The sequence below is a fragment of the Danio rerio genome, chromosome 13, assembly GCF_049306965.1.
Source record: "Danio rerio strain Tuebingen ecotype United States chromosome 13, GRCz12tu, whole genome shotgun sequence".
NCBI lineage: Eukaryota > Metazoa > Chordata > Actinopteri > Cypriniformes > Danionidae > Danio > Danio rerio.
In genome coordinates, this window is record NC_133188.1 from 30,485,690 (window position 1) to 30,504,342 (window position 18,653).

The following is an 18,653-nucleotide window of genomic DNA, read 5'->3' on the forward strand; positions in this document are numbered from 1 at the left end:
CTAACCTGCCTAGTTAACCTAATTAAGTAAGCCTTTAAATGTCACTTTAAGCTATTTAGAAGAATATCTAGTCGAATATTATTTGCTGTCATCATAGCAAATATAAAATAAATCAGTCATTAGAGATTATTTATTAAAACTGTTATGTTTTGATATTTGTTGAAAAAAATCTTCACTCTAATAAACAGAAATTGGGAAAAAAATAAACTGGGGGGCTAATCATTCTGACTTATTTTGACTTAATTCTGACTTATTCTGACTTAATTCTGTACATACATACGTATATTCACAAATACAATCCTTCCACACATGTATATCTTTATGCATTCATGAATAAAAATATTAAATTAACCTCATCAAGAAAATAAATAAATTAAAAATAAAATGTAATGTAAGCATATTCCTGTAACAATGCATAACCTCTAGAAATATGTAAATGTTAAATTATAGATAATTATATTGTCGTTGTGGAGAAAGCTAGTCATTTACTCCATTTCTTTTCAAAGATCTCTATTTGTAATCAAAGTGCATGTGTCATTTTTTCCATTTCCTCAACTTCTGCTATTATTTTGAACCATTTATCTTTAGTTGGTGAGTCTTCTTTATACCATTTCCTAGTTATAACTTTTTTACTTGTTGCCAAAAATATCTTAAATAGATATTGATCCTCCTTTTCAAGTTTAATAAAAATATCTCCAAGATAAAGTACTTCAAATTATCTAGGAATATGTAGATCAAAAATATCTTTGATAGTTGAATGTAGTTTCCCAAAAATGTTAATTCTTGAGCACTGAATGGCTGATATTATAATACTATACTATTTTGCAAAAAAAAAAAAAGAAACCCCAAAATAAGTGCAACTGTTTTAATTGCTACCAAGCAAACTTATTGTAGCATTATAATTTACAGCATGAAATATGAATATTAAATACAGGATTTGCTTCTAGTTAAATGGTACAATGCTATTCCGTTATTAATGCTTTGTAAGTAAATTAATAATAATAATAACAATATGCACAACCAAATAATAAATTAAAATAAAACAAATAATTACATACTAGAGATACTAATAAATTAAGGCTGATAAACAATTGGCACACTTTATTATGTTATATTATATTACATTACATTACATTATATTATATTATATTATATTATATTATATTATATTATATTATATTATATTATATTATATTATATTATATTTAGGCAAAACATGTTCCAAATGATCAAATATGATAATAAAAAAAAAACTGTATATGTACAGGCAAAGCTTTTTTATCACAACAGAAATACCAGAAGTGTCAGCTTGGATAAGAGGGCTCCTTTAAGTTAAACCAATATGATATCATTTACATCAGTTACATGAAAAAGACCAGCCATGATTTTCCATATTTAATGTATATATTTTTTTCACTCAATAAAGATGACACTCTGGAACAACTTGAGAGAGAGTAAATGATGAAAGTCTGTTCATTATGAATGAAGATTCTATTAATTGATTAATTATGCTACTGTCACTTTGAGTGTTTATATTTCACACACTCCTCTCAGTGTTGAGCCAGTGTTTTGGCTGAAACAAGCGGGCTAGTAAAATGTCAGCACATAGTTTCCAAAAGTCCTGGCTGCTTTGTATGCTGTGAATGACTTTACCTCACGGCTGGTTAAAGAGAGGCACAGATGACTGCAGTTTTTGGAAGAAATCTTGATCTCACCAGTCTTCAAAACATCAGCCAGCTCCACATAGGCATCACAGTTTCCTAACAAACGTCCAGCTGGTGAAAATACACCTTTCATTCTGCTTCATCACCTCTTTTAATGGCTCACCACTGAAGCTGAAGTCATTCTCAGCCTCTAGTTTAATTCTTCAATAGGAGGTGAATACTGACATGTGACCGCTGTCTGGCAGCAGGATTGTGTCTGTTTGCTCTATTAGGTGTAAATGATTGGAAGTTCTGTTGTTTTTTGTCTGGAAGACATTAGCTTAGATTAATCATCTTCGTAACTCCTTATCTTTCTTGTACTATAAATGTTACTACTACTTTTAAAGCTCAATAAATAAACAGATAAATGCATAATACAAAGTTTCTAATAGAATTAATATTTTCTTATGTACTGTATCAAAGGTTTCAGAGTGATATAAAAGTGTTTATGAAAAATAAAATAAAATCTTATGCATATACAAAATCGGTTTTTATGTCATTAAAATATAGTAAAGTTTGTAGCACTATACAGTTTATACTGTTGCTTACACACTAAAATGTAACTTTTCCCACAACTAGCACAACCTTACACTCAGGGAGCAAAACACAAGGCTAGAATAGCTCATAGCTTCACACTTTTTGCAAAATATTACACACCGTGATTTACAAATCACTAAACACACTTGTTTATATTTAACAAAGAATTTTTCATGATGTAATTTCCTTGCCATTTTAAAGCAAAGGCTTTCAAATGAACACACACATGAGCCAATGGATTAAACACAGCCATCAGGTGTGCAGGCACACTGGTGCAAAACTGTAGACACACCAATCAGCTGGAACCACAATAAAAAGCAATACTATTAGTGTTCAATAAATATGTTTACAGTAATATAGTTAAAATATAAGTCTTCATTAAATGTTTACAGTAGTACATTTAAAAATATTAGTCTTTAATAAATGTTTACAGTAGTACAGTTAAAATATAAGTCTTCATTAAATGTTTACAGTAGTACAGTTAAAAATATTAGTCTTCAACAAATGTTTACAGTAGTACAGTTAAAATATTAGTCTTCAACAAATGTTTACAGTAGTACAGTTAAATTATTAGTCTTCAATAAATATAGAAGGCAATGTCCTAGTAAGAGGAAGAGAAAGCATGAAAGGCAGGAAGATTGATAAACAGGAGACAGGATGTATGAGATTTTTTTGCTATTGAAATGTAAACATCACTAGAAAGCTGAACAAATAAGCTTCATATTGTTGTATGGTTTGGTCGGATAGGGCAATATTTAGCTATCAGTCTATTAGTGTTTGGCAAATGTTTAGTATGTTCATGTACTTTATAGCAACACCTCTGACACAAATCAAGGCCAGATTATTTCAGTATCAGTCAGAAATAATAAAAGTGTTTAAGATTGATTAAAGCGGTGTGTAAATGAAGCAAACATTTATATTAAATGAAGTGTGTGTGTGTGTTCTGTACGGTGTCAAAATTGTGTTTTGTTATATTGTTGTAAAGTTGAATGAAGTGTTTCATTTACCAATTGTGTTCTGCTGTTTGCGTGTGTGGATGTGGAAACTGTGTGTAGTGTTTTGACATAATGAGCCTTAATTTCAAAATTGTGCTTAAGCAATCGTAAAAAAACGTAATACATGACATACAACATTATATGATAATAATTAAATTCAGCATCACATCATCCATTAAATCATTCTAATAATGGTTTGTATCTCAAGAAATGAGATGTTTTCATCATTCTTTATTGATAGCAAGTCTGCAAGCATTCATTTCGGTCAATAAAAAAATGTAAAAATCACAACGTTCTCTCACCAGTTTTGGATAAAACACAAACCCACAAGATTCAGTGTAATTTAGCGGCTATCAGAGGAGAAATGAAAGCTTCTGTTCTTCCTATCATTTTCCATCAACTCTGTTCATTCTCATTTTTGAATTGAACAAGCTTATTTCACAAAATTAGATCAAAAGATCAGAAAAAGCCCATACATAGCCATACTCCACAGATATCTGCCCATAGACATCAGGAAAGTGGACCAAAGTAAACAGAGACTGATTATAACAGAGGTAAAACTGGGAAATGTTTTATAAATCTACTTACATTATTAATATTAATACCAGAATTTATAATGCGTGCCTGAGTGTATTTGAATTGAAATCTTAAAACTGGTTTGAGGTAATTCTTGTCTGGTTCATGAGCACAATGAGCCGTATCCAGCAGTGTGCCAGTTTATGCAATGTTGGTTTGATAAATCTTGACCTTTCAAGTGTGTAGGTCATTCAGCAATAATATACAGCGACTAAGCGCTTCAATGTGGCCGAAGCCTTTTGATTTTTTTTTTTTTTTGTACATTTTTACAGATAGCTTCTCTTGGCTGAGAGCTGGATTTTGAAAGAGCCAAGAGTTTGTGTGTAATTGTGGTTTGCTGACTAAGTCTGAGGATAAAGCTGGAGAAATACCTCCTGACTATAAGCGGAAAATGCTGGCTCAGAGAAAGCAGAAACACAACAAAACGTGTGGACGGGTATTTACTGTCTGGTCCATGGTTGAGGTTTTACTGTAATTGTGACTGTTGTCATTCATTTGAGAAGTTCAAGCAGTAAATACAAATGAAAGCTGAAAAAATAACAGGCTGTCCCCTGCTGGCCATCAGAAGAAACTGAAAACTCATTGATAAAACGGCTTTCTCAAATGCATTTAAAGTATTGACCTAAAATCACTGTGCTTCATTTCTGATCTTAGCGTTGGATGAATTGTATCCTGCTTTGTACCTCACTGAATACATATTTCTTTTGATAATGTGCATTTTATTTAATAGTCACTGCGGTTTAGTGTTTCATCTAGCAACAATCAAAGGAAACCGAGCAACAGGGCTTTGATGTCTCTGTTTCTGAATTGTTCTCACTGTTAGTTTCTGAAAGGAAACTGACGAGGTTGCTGGTTCACTGGGAATTATTTCATGATGACTAACTCCAGACACAACCACTTCCCATTCATACAAAACATCCATGAGACACCAACACACATTGTGAAGGCTTTTAGATTTCCTGTTCTCTTCACACTTGCTTTTTTTGTTTTGTGCGTGTGTGTGTCTGTGTGTGTATGTATGACTACAGCTGATTGACACATTCTCAACGGAGATCTCAGAGTTGAAGCAGGAGATGGTTCAGCCAGCCAGAGAGCCGGAGACTGAAATCTTACAGGGGTGAGTTCAACTTTTATCAGTCATCTTCCTCCTCACTGGTGTTAAGGGGAATTTTAGGTTATGTTATATGATGATTTTTACAACAAAATTCTCTCTCAAATATATGATTTTAAAAGTTCACACATAGATATATCCAGCATTTATATTTCATGTTAATATTGTTATAGAAATATCAAAAATATGTTCTGTGTTGTAAATGGTAAACGACAGCAGATGTCGTGCCTCTTGCCGCTGATGTTTAGGACTGTGTGGATGAATCTGCTGGTTTGTTGTTGCAGTTCCCACGTTCTCCAGCAAGTGGAGCAAGTCTTATTTTTACATCACAGTTGCTTTTGCAATACTGCATTTCCATGAAATTAAAAGGAAGTGCAAGGAACAATAAATCCATCAAGGTGTTTCACAATAAACTTTCAGAAAAATTTGAAAACAACTCTAGTGCCAAAAAAGGCTTCAACCTCTAATCTGTTTGTTTTTCAGCTTTTGAAATTGGCTTTAGTCATGATGAGTTAATTATATTGCTAAAATTCATCAACAGCCCATGAGTAATTTAAAGGCATAGTGCGCCCAGAAATGAAAATGTGTAGTTAAATTACTCAGCTCTAGGTGTAGGGGGATTTTTATTTAGATAAGATAGATAGATAGATAGATAGATGGATGGATGGATGGATGGATGGATGGATGGATGGATGGATGGATGGATGGATGGATGGATGGATGGATGGATAGATAGATAGATAGATAGATAGATAGATAGATAGATAGATAGATAGATAGATAGATAGATAGATAGATAGATAGATAGATAGATAGATAGATAGATAGATAGATAGATGACGACGATGTTTCAGTTTAGTATTGCAACAAGGATTAAACTCCAGTTCATTTTAAAGCAAGAGAATAAAGCAGCAGTCTGATGAAATTAGGAATCATAAAGTCAGCTCAAAGATAATTTATTAACAGTTATTGATTACAATAATAAAATTAGCTGTTCTGCAAACTAAAATGTATTTTAAAGTTACCTTCCACCTGAAAATATTTGATAACCACAACTTCAGTCCAACACCAAGTGTTCTTTTTTTGTAATTTAGTTGTGAAATTAGGGTTTCCCTAATTTTTTTTTTGTCTTTGTATATATTTGTAGTCTGGAAGGAGAGGTGAGTGGTCTATTCCTGCAGTCGTCTGCCTGTGCTGGTGTGCCAGGAGTGAGGGATTCTGGATATGATTCATTACGCAGACGCATGAGCATGCTGGACAGACTGATGCAGACACACTCTGTATGGCTGCTGCTGTCACTCAGCGATGATGAAGCCAGACACATTCTGCAGCCGCAGCCGGCAGGGGTAAAAACATTTGCTGATTCGACAACCGACTTATTTAATAACTAGTTCTTTTAGTTACTATCTTTTTATAATCACCATATTTCTGTTCTCTCATTTGTGTCTGTGTTTGATTATAGAGTTTTGTGGTAAGGAGGTGTTATAAACTGCAGAAAAAGGTGATTTCCCTCCGGATGGACAGTGACACATTGATTGTTCGGGACTTTCCTGTTAAAGAGAGTCAATATAGTGAGTAAAATAGGGTAGTACTTCTATTTATTTACCACTGATAGTGTGTGTATCTGGTCACCTTTTCATTTCCTCTTGCCTGGAGTTTTTTTTTTTTTACCTGTGCACTTCCTGTGACTGTTAAAAATAGCCTTGCTTCTGATCAGAGCTGTTCAGGGTAATAAAATTGAGACATTAATTAATTAATTCGTTTTTGATTGATGTAGTGCAGGGGTGCCCAAACTTACTTCTTGTGGAGGGCCAAAAACCAAACTTCATTGAGTGTGGTGGGCCAAAAGCAAATATGCCAAACTCTATTGCATTAAATTTGACATGGGTTATTTAATATGCAATAATAACAATCATTCATTACATTGCAACAATATTAAACATTGCTTTATATTACCTAATGCATTTCAATTATTTCTTTTAATTTTTGTAATAAACTTATTACAGTTAAAAACAATCTTTTTTATAACAATCTATAGAGTTACCGTGATGTCACCCATATGTTTTTGAAGAAACCAAAAAAAGCTACAAATAGGCGTGGCCACCCGCTGCCATTTTGTTCACGCGTCATCACACCGACTGGGACACAGATGTCAAACTCAGTTCCAAAAGGGCCACAGCTCTGCACAGTTTAGTTCCAACCCTAATTAAACACACCTGATCAAACTAATTGAGTCCTTCAGGCTTGTTTGAAACCCACAGGTAGGTGTGTTGGAGCAGGGTTGGAACTAAACTGTGCAGGGCTTCGGCCCTCCAGAAATTGAGTTTGACACCCCTGGACTGGGGGATACCAAATAAGGGCAAAGAGGCGGAGCTACATACGCCTGCTAGCTTAGATGGGTTTTCTTTAAGAGAAAAGGTTAATACTTTATTACAAGCGACTTGTTTGTGTTCTAACTACATGTGCTTGGTTGTACACTATATCAATAAAGTGTTTAGATTTTTAAAAACACTTTTGTAATACTTTGAGCCACTAAGCACTGTTCTTACGACGTTTTCTACTAAAGGAAAATGCAAACAACTTCCAAATACTTCAAATATAGTTTGTGTTAGTAAATGCAAGGCTATTTATTAAATCCAGGCATAACACTGTATGACAACGTTTCACATGACTGTTCTAGAGCCTACAGCTAATCAATCTAACAGATTCTGGAGTGCTTTACAGGTCTAAAAAATATAAATGATTTTAAATAAAACAAATACATTTATAGAACTTCATAAAGCAAAACAAAAATATAATAAATATGCCAAGCTCAGCGACTATTCAGCTGGAATCCGCTGAGGTGACGTAACGGTGACCTGAGAGAGTGGCCACACCCTTAATTATACAGACTTAATAAAACTTAATGTAAACGAAACGGCTGAGAAAAAACTTCACCTCCCTCACAGTTGTCAGGAAGGGTAATATTAGCTATATGAACCAAAATTGTTCTTTGTACCAGGCTGTAAACACCTTTTTTCTGCTATAAAGTTGACCATTTTAACAGTGGTGTCATAGAAATGTGCTCTATTATGGAGACAGGACTAGCGGAATTTCGATGAATTGCAGTTTCAGTTACTTTCGTATTTTCTTTAGGAGAGAGTTACACTAATCAACCTGCTCCTGTTTTTGTCTTGATTTGCCTGCCGATGTTTTCTGCAATTTCCTCTATCTATCGAGTGATAGTATTTTTGTATTTTTTTAAAATCTAATTCATTATCTAATTCAGTTTGCTTTTTTGTAGCTCAGCAAGAAAACAAAAAAGTTACGTCAAATGAAAAATTACAATCTCTGTCAAAGATCCAGTCCTTTGTATCATTCTTCCTCTTTTCTCAGATGGGATGGTGGGCCAAATCAAAGGTTACCACGGGCCAATTTTGGCCAACAGGCCCTAGTTTGGGCATCTCTGATGTAGTGTTTTAATTTCAGTTATGCTTTTATTTCTGAGTGCTGTAGGAATGAATCTCAGTCCAATATATTTTTCTTGTTGTTTATTAATGCATTTATTAATGTTTATTTAGCATTTGAACATTTAATACGTAATGTAACAATGTAACATTTAGCAGCTGTCTCTTTTTGTTTTTAATTAGTGTTTTACAGTGATGCTGTTTTGATTGAACAAAATCCTGGTTGTTCCGCATTAGAGAGATTTAAAAGCTTGCAGACCCTATGCTTTTGCATCATAGGTTACATAAATAACTTCTGAAAAACAGATAATTAGCTAGCAAACAAACTGTTATAATTTTTTTTGCACTGTGGGCCTTATTCATGAAACCTTAGCAAAGCAAATGATTGAATTTGTATTGACTGAATGGTTTCATGGATAATTATGTTCTTCTAATGCTTCATGAATGAGGCCCAGTGAATCATATAAGTAGCTGTATTGTTAAGCTCCATTTGAGTCCATTTGAATATTGAATTCAGCTTTTTTTTTTTCTCTATTAACACGCTTTATTTCAGTCTGTCTGTCATCTCTATTTGTCACTGTAATACTAATGGATCAGATACTGTGTAGCTTGTGTGTAAATGTAGACATTTGGCTCTGTTTACCTTTACTTTTGAGAGAGACCGTTAGGTCATTCCACTTTTTCCAATTGCAAATTCAGTGTAACCTTCTGTTCTTGTGTTTGTCTTTGTTACAGCTTTTTCCCTGGAGGGCTCAGGAATCAGCTTTGCAGACCTCTTTCGTCTGGTGGCGTTCTGCTGTATCAGCAGGTAAGTTGATCTCGCTCTTAAAATGACAAAAACTCCTACAAAAGCACATCTTGTTTAGTTTCTACAACATTTACTGGTCTGTTTTGCATCTGAAAGAGATAAACAGAGGATATTATGTTTTGATGGTGTACATAGTATTCATTTATACGATTTTTGTCTTGAAGTCTAAACAGGTTTAGACTAAAACTAGCAAAACATTTATGTCAGACTACACAAACACAGCACATCTGCTCAACCAATGGCATCAGTTTGGGACAGTTTGTTTAGCCAGCTATTAGGAATGAAGGTCTTATTGTTTTTGCAATGCACAGAAATTATACCCTGCACTTTCTAGGTAGCCTCCTGAAGTTCTGAGAATAACCCAGAATGTATGTGGTAAAGTAAAACCAGATGAAGTTGATTCAGTTGCATTCCAGTGCTGAAGACCAACACGGATAATAACCGGAAGGAAGGGTCGAACTGGCCTCTTGTTGCTCAAAAACAAAATTTAGTCAAAGCTATTTTTCATGCATTGTTTACATAGTAGTGCGTACAAATGTACTCACCTTTAAGTGGTTGCAAACCTTTATGAGTTTGTTTCTACTGTTAAACACCAAAGAAGATATTTTAAAGAATGCTGAAAACCTATAAATATTCTTCAAAATATATTACTTTGTGTTTAACAGAGGAAAAAACACTCATAAAGGTTTGAAAAAAGTAAAATAATTTCATTTTTGGGTGAACTATCCCTTTAATAAACCAATGACCAGCCCTGTCCCACTGTCATGCAGAAAAGTCAGTGGATAAACACAACCCTCTGTCTGCCAAACTCACCCACAGGCTCAGTTTAACAGCCGTTTCACTCTCTCTCTCTCTTTCTCTGACTCATTCTTTCTCTCACTCTCAACCAAGAGTGCAGACAGCGACTCTCAGCCCAGATATTCTTTAGCTTTTAATATTTGTAATCAGTCGGACATTCTTTTAAGGCATGTTTGTGCTGTTTTTTGCTCTTATCAACGTTCATTTGTCTTCTTTAGAGACGTTCTGCCCTTCACCCTGAAGCTTCCTGAAGCTATTGCGTCTGCAAAGACCCCAACAGATCTAGAGGAAGTGGCTAAGTTGGGAAAAGGTGAGGTTTTTTCCTCTATGCATGAATGTTTGTTTTACTGAGTTAAACTGCTGGCTGTTGAGTTTCAGCATTACTCAGAGAGCATAACCAATACTCTCATGACCCTTGATTTTTTATGTGTGAATCATATGATTGGTTATAATGCTGTGTGTATTGTAAACCTAGATTGGTCAGCATTTTAATGGTGTCAGTATTGCAAAGTTTAGTTGTTGTTGATTACTCAGCAGTTTTATTTGGTTAAAGTAAAGCTTTTATGTTAGCTTTTTGTTTACAACAAGTAACCACCAATACACACATACAAACTGTTGCTAATTTTCACAGTTTATTGCCAATTCCTGTTGCGTATACACACATTATTTAGTCATTTACTAAAGTGACAAATGCATCCTTCAGCCTGATTTAAATCTAAAAACTGCATGTTTTGACAACATTAACAAAACCAAACAGGCAACTTGTCGTGTCTCTCCTCTCTATATTTAATGCAAAAAATAGTCACAGGAAATGAGGTATGCCGTGACTCATTAATGTTGCTAGATCTTGCCTACTACATTAACTACAAAATCCTGATAACATTTTGAGCCAAGCCTAAATATGCTAAATTACAGCATTAAATTATTATCACTTATAATAAGAAGACAAGGCATCATTTAAAAAAAAAAAAAACTTTGCTACTGTTGGTTTAATTAAAAATCATTGACTGTCATAATAAGTCTTTGCTGCTATTATATAATTTCTGTAAAATATAGGAGATACCAAACATGCGGGATGGTGTTATGGGTACAATGAATGATGCCAGACATTGCAAGTTTGGCAGTGAGTTCTGCTTTGTACATAGCCAAAGTGTGAGGAACCAAATTTGATTTATTTAAAAATAAGAACGGTCAAACAGGTTGAAATCTCAATAAAATCTGATTGGTAATCCACAATGAGTAATCTGAAAAAAAAATTGAGAGGGCAGGCAAGCAATCACAAAACACAAGACAGTCCAGGATACACAAACCAGGCTAGGCAAACAGCAAGATAAAAAGGAAACCAGAAAATGCTCAGAAATGTCTGCAACATGGAAACATGACTTCACTCTGTGTGAATTTTTATCCTAAAGTCAATCTAATGTGGAACAGGTGAACGGTGATGTGCAACAGCTGTAATGAAGTGATTGGTGCAAAAGATTATGCCACAGTCCCACTAGACTTTGAGCTTGCAAAATTCTGTTGTCCGGCACTGGGAAAAGGGGCGGGATTAAACAAGATGATTAGACATTTAAAAAAGCAAGCGATTGGTCCATATTTAAAATTTCTGTGCAGAGAGGTCATGTTTTGATCTTGTTTGGTCTCAAGCAGTCAAGTGATGCGATTGATTGAACTGTGAAACTTGTCGCATGAGCTTGTGATCCCGGTCTGACGCATTCGCGTTCCTATGAATGGAGGTCTATGGGGAGAAAAGTCCTGTGTGACCGCAGCTTCATACGCAGTGTAGTGATGAGGTCCCCTCAAGTGTAGCTCTTGGGGACTCCAGCTGGTGACCATGACAGATTCACTCTTATTTTATTCATATTTAAACTTCTGGAAGTCCTAAAAACAGTGTGTTCTAAGTCTTTGAAACGTAAAACAAAAAAACACTCTGCATATGCCTTCAGAAGTAGTGCCCACATTAAAATTCTAAAATCCATAAACAACATCTTGATGTAAATTATTTTAATAATATGGACAATATGTAATATTAAAAATAACAAATTATTTAACAATAAACTGTAATGAGTCTTTCTAAATTTTATAATAATGTTTTTAAATGCAATTCATGCAGGCTATACAGTATGAAAACAGCATATACAACATTTACAGTAGTAATTACTATGCTAATATTATTAGCGTAATAATATTAATAAGTTAGGTACATGCCTTCATATGAAATCTAAATGTAACAATTTTGTACTGAAGTGACCAACTGTGAAAACATTTTAAACAGCCCATTAAAATCAACATAAATGTGCACGTTTTTATGTTTTAACCCAGAAACCCACAGGCTGTAAGTATACATGCTGATTGTGAAATGTGTCAACATCCAGCATATCATAAAGAACATCAGTCTTTTATATCCTGGGGTCCGTTCTTCGTACGTGGATTACTCAGTTAGCTGGATTTGGATATTGACGATTTGACACGATCCAGGATCGTTTCGTTCTTCAAAGCTGATCCGAGAGTTGTTGTCATGGCAACAGATCTGCTAGGTCAAACCTGATCGGGAGCAGGTTCAAATCATATAAACAGGATTAGATCGGCTCAGTTCAAGCAAAGATAATACAGAAAGTATGTACCGAGTTCTGATATTTTCTTACAGTAAAAATTATATACACTTGGGAAAATAGTAAATATTTTTTAACTATATATATAAAGTTATAGTCATTAATAAAATAAAGTTATACATATTAATAAAACGTATGCAATCTGCACCCTTGAAATGAAAATAGAAAGACTGCCACCTGGTGGTGCAAAGAGAAAACTTATTGATATGAACTTTTTAGATCGCTTTAGTACAAATTGTGTATAATAGAAATGCACAATATGTGACTTTTTTTTAAAAGCAATAATACATTTCAGCAGTCATAAACATGTTTTGATAGTTAATATGCCAGTGATGCTTCACAAAAGTTGCAGACGCCTTTACCAATATCAAAATGCCTTTGGAAACAACCAGTTATTCTTTACACCGATTAAAAAATGGTTACTGTAATAAAGAAAATCTTTTCTAAATGAAGAACTAAATACATTGATTTGCATTGAAATACATGATGAATACTCTTGTCTTGACAAATGAAAGTGTAAAGCCTGCAGCTCAATACAAATGTGAAGTTACTGCGTGTCATATTTAACAAGCCGTTTACTGCTAATTTGATGTAATTTTGCTCACATGGATAATAGAATATTAATCAGATGATGTCATTGCGCTGCTGTGCCGTCAGCCAATCGTTGCATTGCTGATCATGATTTCTAGGATCGATAGATCTGTCCTTAACAACAAACGCAGCAATCTCAGATCAGTTCATCCAGATATTCTAATCTGATTCGCGAACTTGTTTGGAGAACCAAATTAGCGAGAGATCAGTTATCAAGATTAAAAGATCCAGGATCTGCCAAATCATCTTAGATCATTTAAGCGAGGTACGAAGAACGGACCCCTGGAGCATTGACTATACAGATGTTACTGTGCCAGCAAACACACAACAACATCCGACACGTGGCATTTGAGAAACAACTCATGTGGCCAACATATGTATATTATGATTCGTTCGCTAGGTGAAATCAACCGCAGATGTGTTTGACGTTAGTAAATGTCTCTCTCTAATAGAGATCTGTCTGTGTTCTTTGTGTCTGATTCAGGTCACATGCTGTAACTTTGCACTTTACTTGACGCATGTATATGACATACGACATTCGTCACATCTTAAAAACAAGAATTGCGGTTTAGGTCTGTGAGCAAACATTATGAGGTTCTTTACAAAAGAAGATCATCTATGTGCGTTTATTGTATTTATATGGTTTATTACATGGTATATCGTCACCTTGGAATTATAAGATTCTATCTGCGTTCTGAGTGATTTCGAGATATTGAGCTTATTGCATTCCATATTGCAAATAATATGTGTGTAACAGTTCTTTTCCATACATTCACATGACAGAGACCCTAAATGTAAACTGTCAAAGTTTTCTTACATTTGCAAATTGGAGTAAAAAACAACAACGGTAAATGCAGATAGAACCTTCTAATTCTGAAAAGTCATTTTATAAGTTATAAGGTTTTTTCTGGCAGACCATTAATTGAAGGATTACTTTTCAAGGAATACAATCAAAAAATATATAATTTGGTGCTGTAACAATATGTTGAAGTAAAGTTTTTGCTTTCTATAACATTTTTTTATGATGAATATTTTTTGTTCAAATTTAGCATATAAGGCTGTGCTAAATATTTTGTCCAGTGCAGATGATAATTTTATCTAATTAATATGATATTATTTATTTACTGAATTTTATGCTTTATATAAATTATTATTGAATTATATTTAATGAATTATATGCCCCTTGAATTAAATTAAGTATTTGCCCTTCAAGGCTTAATATTAGATTTAAAAACTTTAAAAGAAAACAGACAATAAACAGATGAGTTTATTAAACACTGAAAAATGTTTTCCTGACTATATACACACACAAATAAAAATATTTCACATTTAATCTAGAAATTTTATAAACAATGTAGAATTTAACATTTCTTCTCAATGTCAAAAAATGCTTCTAAATCTTCACATTTACACACATCTCAATTTTGTGTGGTGATTTTTGTCTTTCTGGTCTTTCCCGCTGTCAATGGAGCAATTCGGAGAAATCACAAAGAAAGCTGATCCTGATTGGTCCTTGACAAAAATTACAGATAGAACCTTATAATTCTAAGGTGACGATATGGTAATTATATGGTTGAATGATTTGATTTAGGGTCAACAGCTATTATTGTAACAATGTAGATTTTTTTTTAAAATCATAATCCAAATCTTAAACCCGTGTGTAACTTATTTAGAGTTACATGAGTGAAATAATATAAGCCTGAAACAGGTTGAAATCACACACCTGAAATCTTATAGGGGATCAGATTTCTTTGACAAACCAAGCATTTTGAACAGATAGGTGAGTCAGTTTGTGAGTCCTTCCAGGTAAGGTATTATTTCTTCTAGAGAATGCCACCTGTAATAATGCGGTTTGGCAGTAATGAATGCTGAAACAGAGTAAAGCTGAGAGCAGTTAAGGGTGTGGTACCTTCATACTAGGATCCTTTCCAAAAGGAACTCCACCAAGTCCAAATTCCAGCTGCTCATTGACTGTCTATAATGACTGGGATAGTGGGGGTGAACTGAGGACAAGAGAAGAGCTGAGAATGAGAGCAAAACAAAGACGACACAACATAATGGTAGCATTTTAAGAATGTTTACATAGAGTGTGAGAAAAGAAGAAACAGAGAAGATGAAAGAAAAGTACAGTTGTTTACACAGCTGCAGATTTCCAGTTATTCCACTCCTGCACAGATATCACTTTAGCAGACCTGAGCCGAGTGACGTTAAGGCTTCCCGCTCTTGTCTCAGATGTCATCGTTGAGATGACTGAGAATGATAAAGAGAAAGAAAAAGACAGATCAGATTTCATGTGACACCTATATTTCTGTTGAAGGTTTTCAGGCTCTTTAAGTTTGCCATTGCAACACTTTTTTAGTTAATGTCACCTCAGGATAAATCACTTGAACAGACTTGAGTTTTCTAAACAAGTAAATTTTTTGTGGGGAGGAAATGCAAGCAAATTTTTTTCAGCTCATTTATTAAATTTTTCTTTAAATATGTTGTTCCAATTTTTCTTTAATCAGATACGTTCTCTGTATCGTTACACTTAAGATACTCATCCAACCATTCTGTTACACGATGAGAACAATGAGGATCAAAGAGTAATGATTGAAACACCAGCTATAGATGGGCTTAATTTCAAAAAGTGCAGGGCCATTTCTCTTGACCTTTTTGAAATTAAGCCCATCTTAATTCTGAGATTATTCTGTTGTGGTGCTTAATTGTAGTTACAAATGAAGCAACCTTGTAGTCGACCAGGAAGAAATCTATTCTGGAATATGAGCGATAAACGTTAGCATAAAATGTATATTATTATATGTATATCAGTCAGTTGATTCTCAAATTAAAAAAAAAAAAAAAAATTGTCAAATGTTTAACATTTTAAACTTAAAAATATGTAAAGTGTTGCATCATCTCTTCATCCATGTTTTTATTCAGAAAATATTTCATGGAAAATGCTTTTAAAAAGTGTCTCCTGGAAAAGGTTTTAAATATTTATCTCTAATTAAATTTAACAATCTTATATGACTTTTTATCATCTTTGTTTTTGTATGATGCTATAATACATAAATATGTATTGAATGTTTATTACCAATGCTGCCATGCATATAGTTAATGCTGCTGAAATGGCATTTAAACATAAATAATGTAAATAAACTTATTACCTTTAAATATGTTACAATTCATGAGTAAATTAATTAGCTCATTATTCTAATGTTGTACATCATCCCATGATTTTCCTTTGTTTAAAAAAATATATATTTTAAATCTGCAATTCTAACATTGATTCCTAAATACTGAAACTAGATTAAAACACAAGTGTCAATTTCCTGAAAATGCAAGATTGTGCAAGCGAAACAAAGAGGAATCGTTCTCTTGAATCGCATCAAAAGAAAACATTTGAAGTGGGCAGCCTTTAACATGAGCGAGTGCGTAATAAGAGAGGAGGAACAGAGAGCTGCAGTGCCTGAGCTCCTCCCACCTTTTCATCAGCATGCTTGACTGTGTGTGTGTGTGTGTGTCAGCACTACTCTACCACTCACAACTCAGACAGCGGATATACGGCATTAAGTGTAGACGTGTACACTTATGCTCAAACTATTTACATAGATTCTGAAGAGAAAGCTTTATGATAAGCAGCGTAAGTTTAATTCTTTTTTCTTGTCTAACTCTTTTTGTCGATTCTGCACTTTAAACCTTAGTTTCTGTCATGGAATTTTGTGGCTTTGTGTTTGCGCCCACTCGATTGTGTCATTCCATTCTATATGCCAGAGCTTGGATTTGTAGGATAAGCCTTTCAGAAATATTTTCTGAAGTCAAACACTTAATATTGTGGCTTAAAATCCTCCGTAATGACTTCCTCTTTTATTTTTTTGTTCTATAATACTTTTCTGCTGCTGTTGAATGTGTTTTTTGTTCCTCAAATTCATAAAAGTCTTCATGTCTTAACTTGTGTTTATCTTGTGTAGGTTTTTGGGACTCGGAACTGTGCAATAAGAACAAGTCTTCTGTGTCTGGGGAAACTGCTTGTGATGGTTCAAAACAGAGACTAAAAAGAAGTCCAGCCGTCCCGTTTACCCGGACCCCTTCTGAACTTGAATGCAGCCAATCCAACGGTGCACTTTGCTTCATCAATCCCCTCTTCCTGCAGACACACCAATCTAACCCTTCACCCAAAAAGCAAGAACCATCCCCAGGTGACGAAGGTGGTGGCTCTCAGCACCACCACAGAGCTCTGCACAGAACAGGTCAGCAGCAAGGGGACAGCAGCGTATTCTGCCGTAAAACACCAAGCAAACCCCACATAAGTGTGAGCAGATCTGAGAGCGAGAGATCACCGCCGCCTAGGCCTCCACCTCCACGTTTTGGTTCCAGCAGATCAGCAGTTCTTCGCAAACAGAAGACCATGCCTGAAACAGTTTGTTGGATCAAAACACCTCAGGAAAAGACCAGCCTGCTGGGGAGATTGGGATCATCCTTCATTTCCTTATCTCCCTCATCCTCCCCACCGAAAAAGTTCAGCAAACCCATCCTGGTGCCCTCGGCCCGCAATAAGAACTCCTCCGGTCTGCTTGATGCGGACGGTATCCGATGCCACATGGCTTTGGATGATCAAACCATTGAGGATGCAGTGTCTTGGAGTCTGGCCAAGCTATCCTCTCGTAACCCCACTGCCATGGAGAATGGCAGCCCCGCGCATGAGCACTGCTCCACCGGGCGAGAGCGTCTGAGCGACATCAGCATCTCCACCTCGTCTTCAGACTCTCTTGACTTCTCCCACAGCTTTCCACTCCCCATGGAGGCCAGTCCCTCCAAAACGGACCGTCCCACTGGCGACAGCAGCCAAGAAGAGGAAGAAGATGATGGTATCAATTTGGAGAGTGATCAAGAGGTGCCTTCACCTTTTAAATCAAAGAAGCAGAACAGCGCAGGGACATTTGTGTTGCCGCGAGCACTGAGAGGACAGTTGCGCAAGATGAGCGACGTTCTCAATTCTCTGATGACGCCCGAAAGGAGAGCCATTCGGAAGATCGTTGAGCAGTCTAGGGATAAAGGCACTTACTTTGGCTGCCTCGTGCAGGACTACGTGAGTTTCCTGCAGGAGAACCGGGGATGCCACACATCAGGCTTGGAACTGCTTCAGACACTCAGACAGTTCATGACCCAGATGAAGTCCTACTTGTTGCAGAGCTCAGAGCTTGACCCACCCATTGAGTCGCTTATCCCGGAGGATCAAATCGGTAAGGCTTCCTTCCTTCAATACTAAACGTTTCATGCAAGGAGTAATTGAACTGATTGCTCTGGTGCAAATAAATATACAAAGGAAATAGGGTTGTTATGCAGTATAGATCGCCTTTATGATAAATCTTGATTATTGTTTTGGTGATGTACAACCAGACATAGAGTTCAGGAATTTAGACCATATGTACACTTTCAGTCTAAAGTTGTTTTGCGGAAAGGCAAATAGTGACTAAATGAATAAAGTTCCAGC

The 18,653-nt window shown here is 35.2% G+C and overlaps 1 protein-coding gene and 1 long non-coding RNA gene across 8 annotated transcripts in view; one reads left to right on the top strand and one right to left on the bottom strand.

The window, feature by feature from the left end:
• rin2a (Ras and Rab interactor 2a) overlaps nt 1–18,653 on the top strand; it is a 64,184-nt gene that overhangs the window by 27,069 nt on the left and 18,462 nt on the right. For 3 of the 5 annotated variants that reach the window (XM_001345278.7, XM_009307401.4, XM_009307400.5), the window contains 6 exons: nt 4,840–4,928; nt 6,070–6,268; nt 6,385–6,493; nt 9,104–9,176; nt 10,193–10,284; nt 17,131–18,402. In XM_001345278.7, the coding sequence (XP_001345314.1) occupies nt 4,840–4,928; nt 6,070–6,268; nt 6,385–6,493; nt 9,104–9,176; nt 10,193–10,284; nt 17,131–18,402 (1,834 nt within the window). Of the gene's footprint in view, nt 1–4,839; nt 4,929–6,069; nt 6,269–6,384; nt 6,494–9,103; nt 9,177–10,192; nt 10,285–16,709; nt 16,803–17,130; nt 18,403–18,653 lie in introns of those variants that run through there. The other 2 variants (XM_073920911.1, XM_073920912.1) reach the window with 1 other exon arrangement.
• Nucleotides 10,585–18,073, bottom strand: LOC137487403 (uncharacterized). 3 transcript variants are annotated; one of them, XR_012389318.1, is made up of 4 exons: nt 15,306–17,920; nt 15,087–15,180; nt 14,901–15,014; nt 10,585–12,518 (listed from the first exon to the last, which is right to left on the bottom strand). It is a non-coding gene; the product is annotated as an uncharacterized lncRNA (long non-coding RNA). The 3 variants fall into 3 exon arrangements; XR_012389317.1 differs by lacking the exon at nt 14,901–15,014 and having other exon boundaries at nt 15,316–18,073; XR_011005963.2 differs by lacking the exon at nt 14,901–15,014 and having other exon boundaries at nt 15,306–17,918.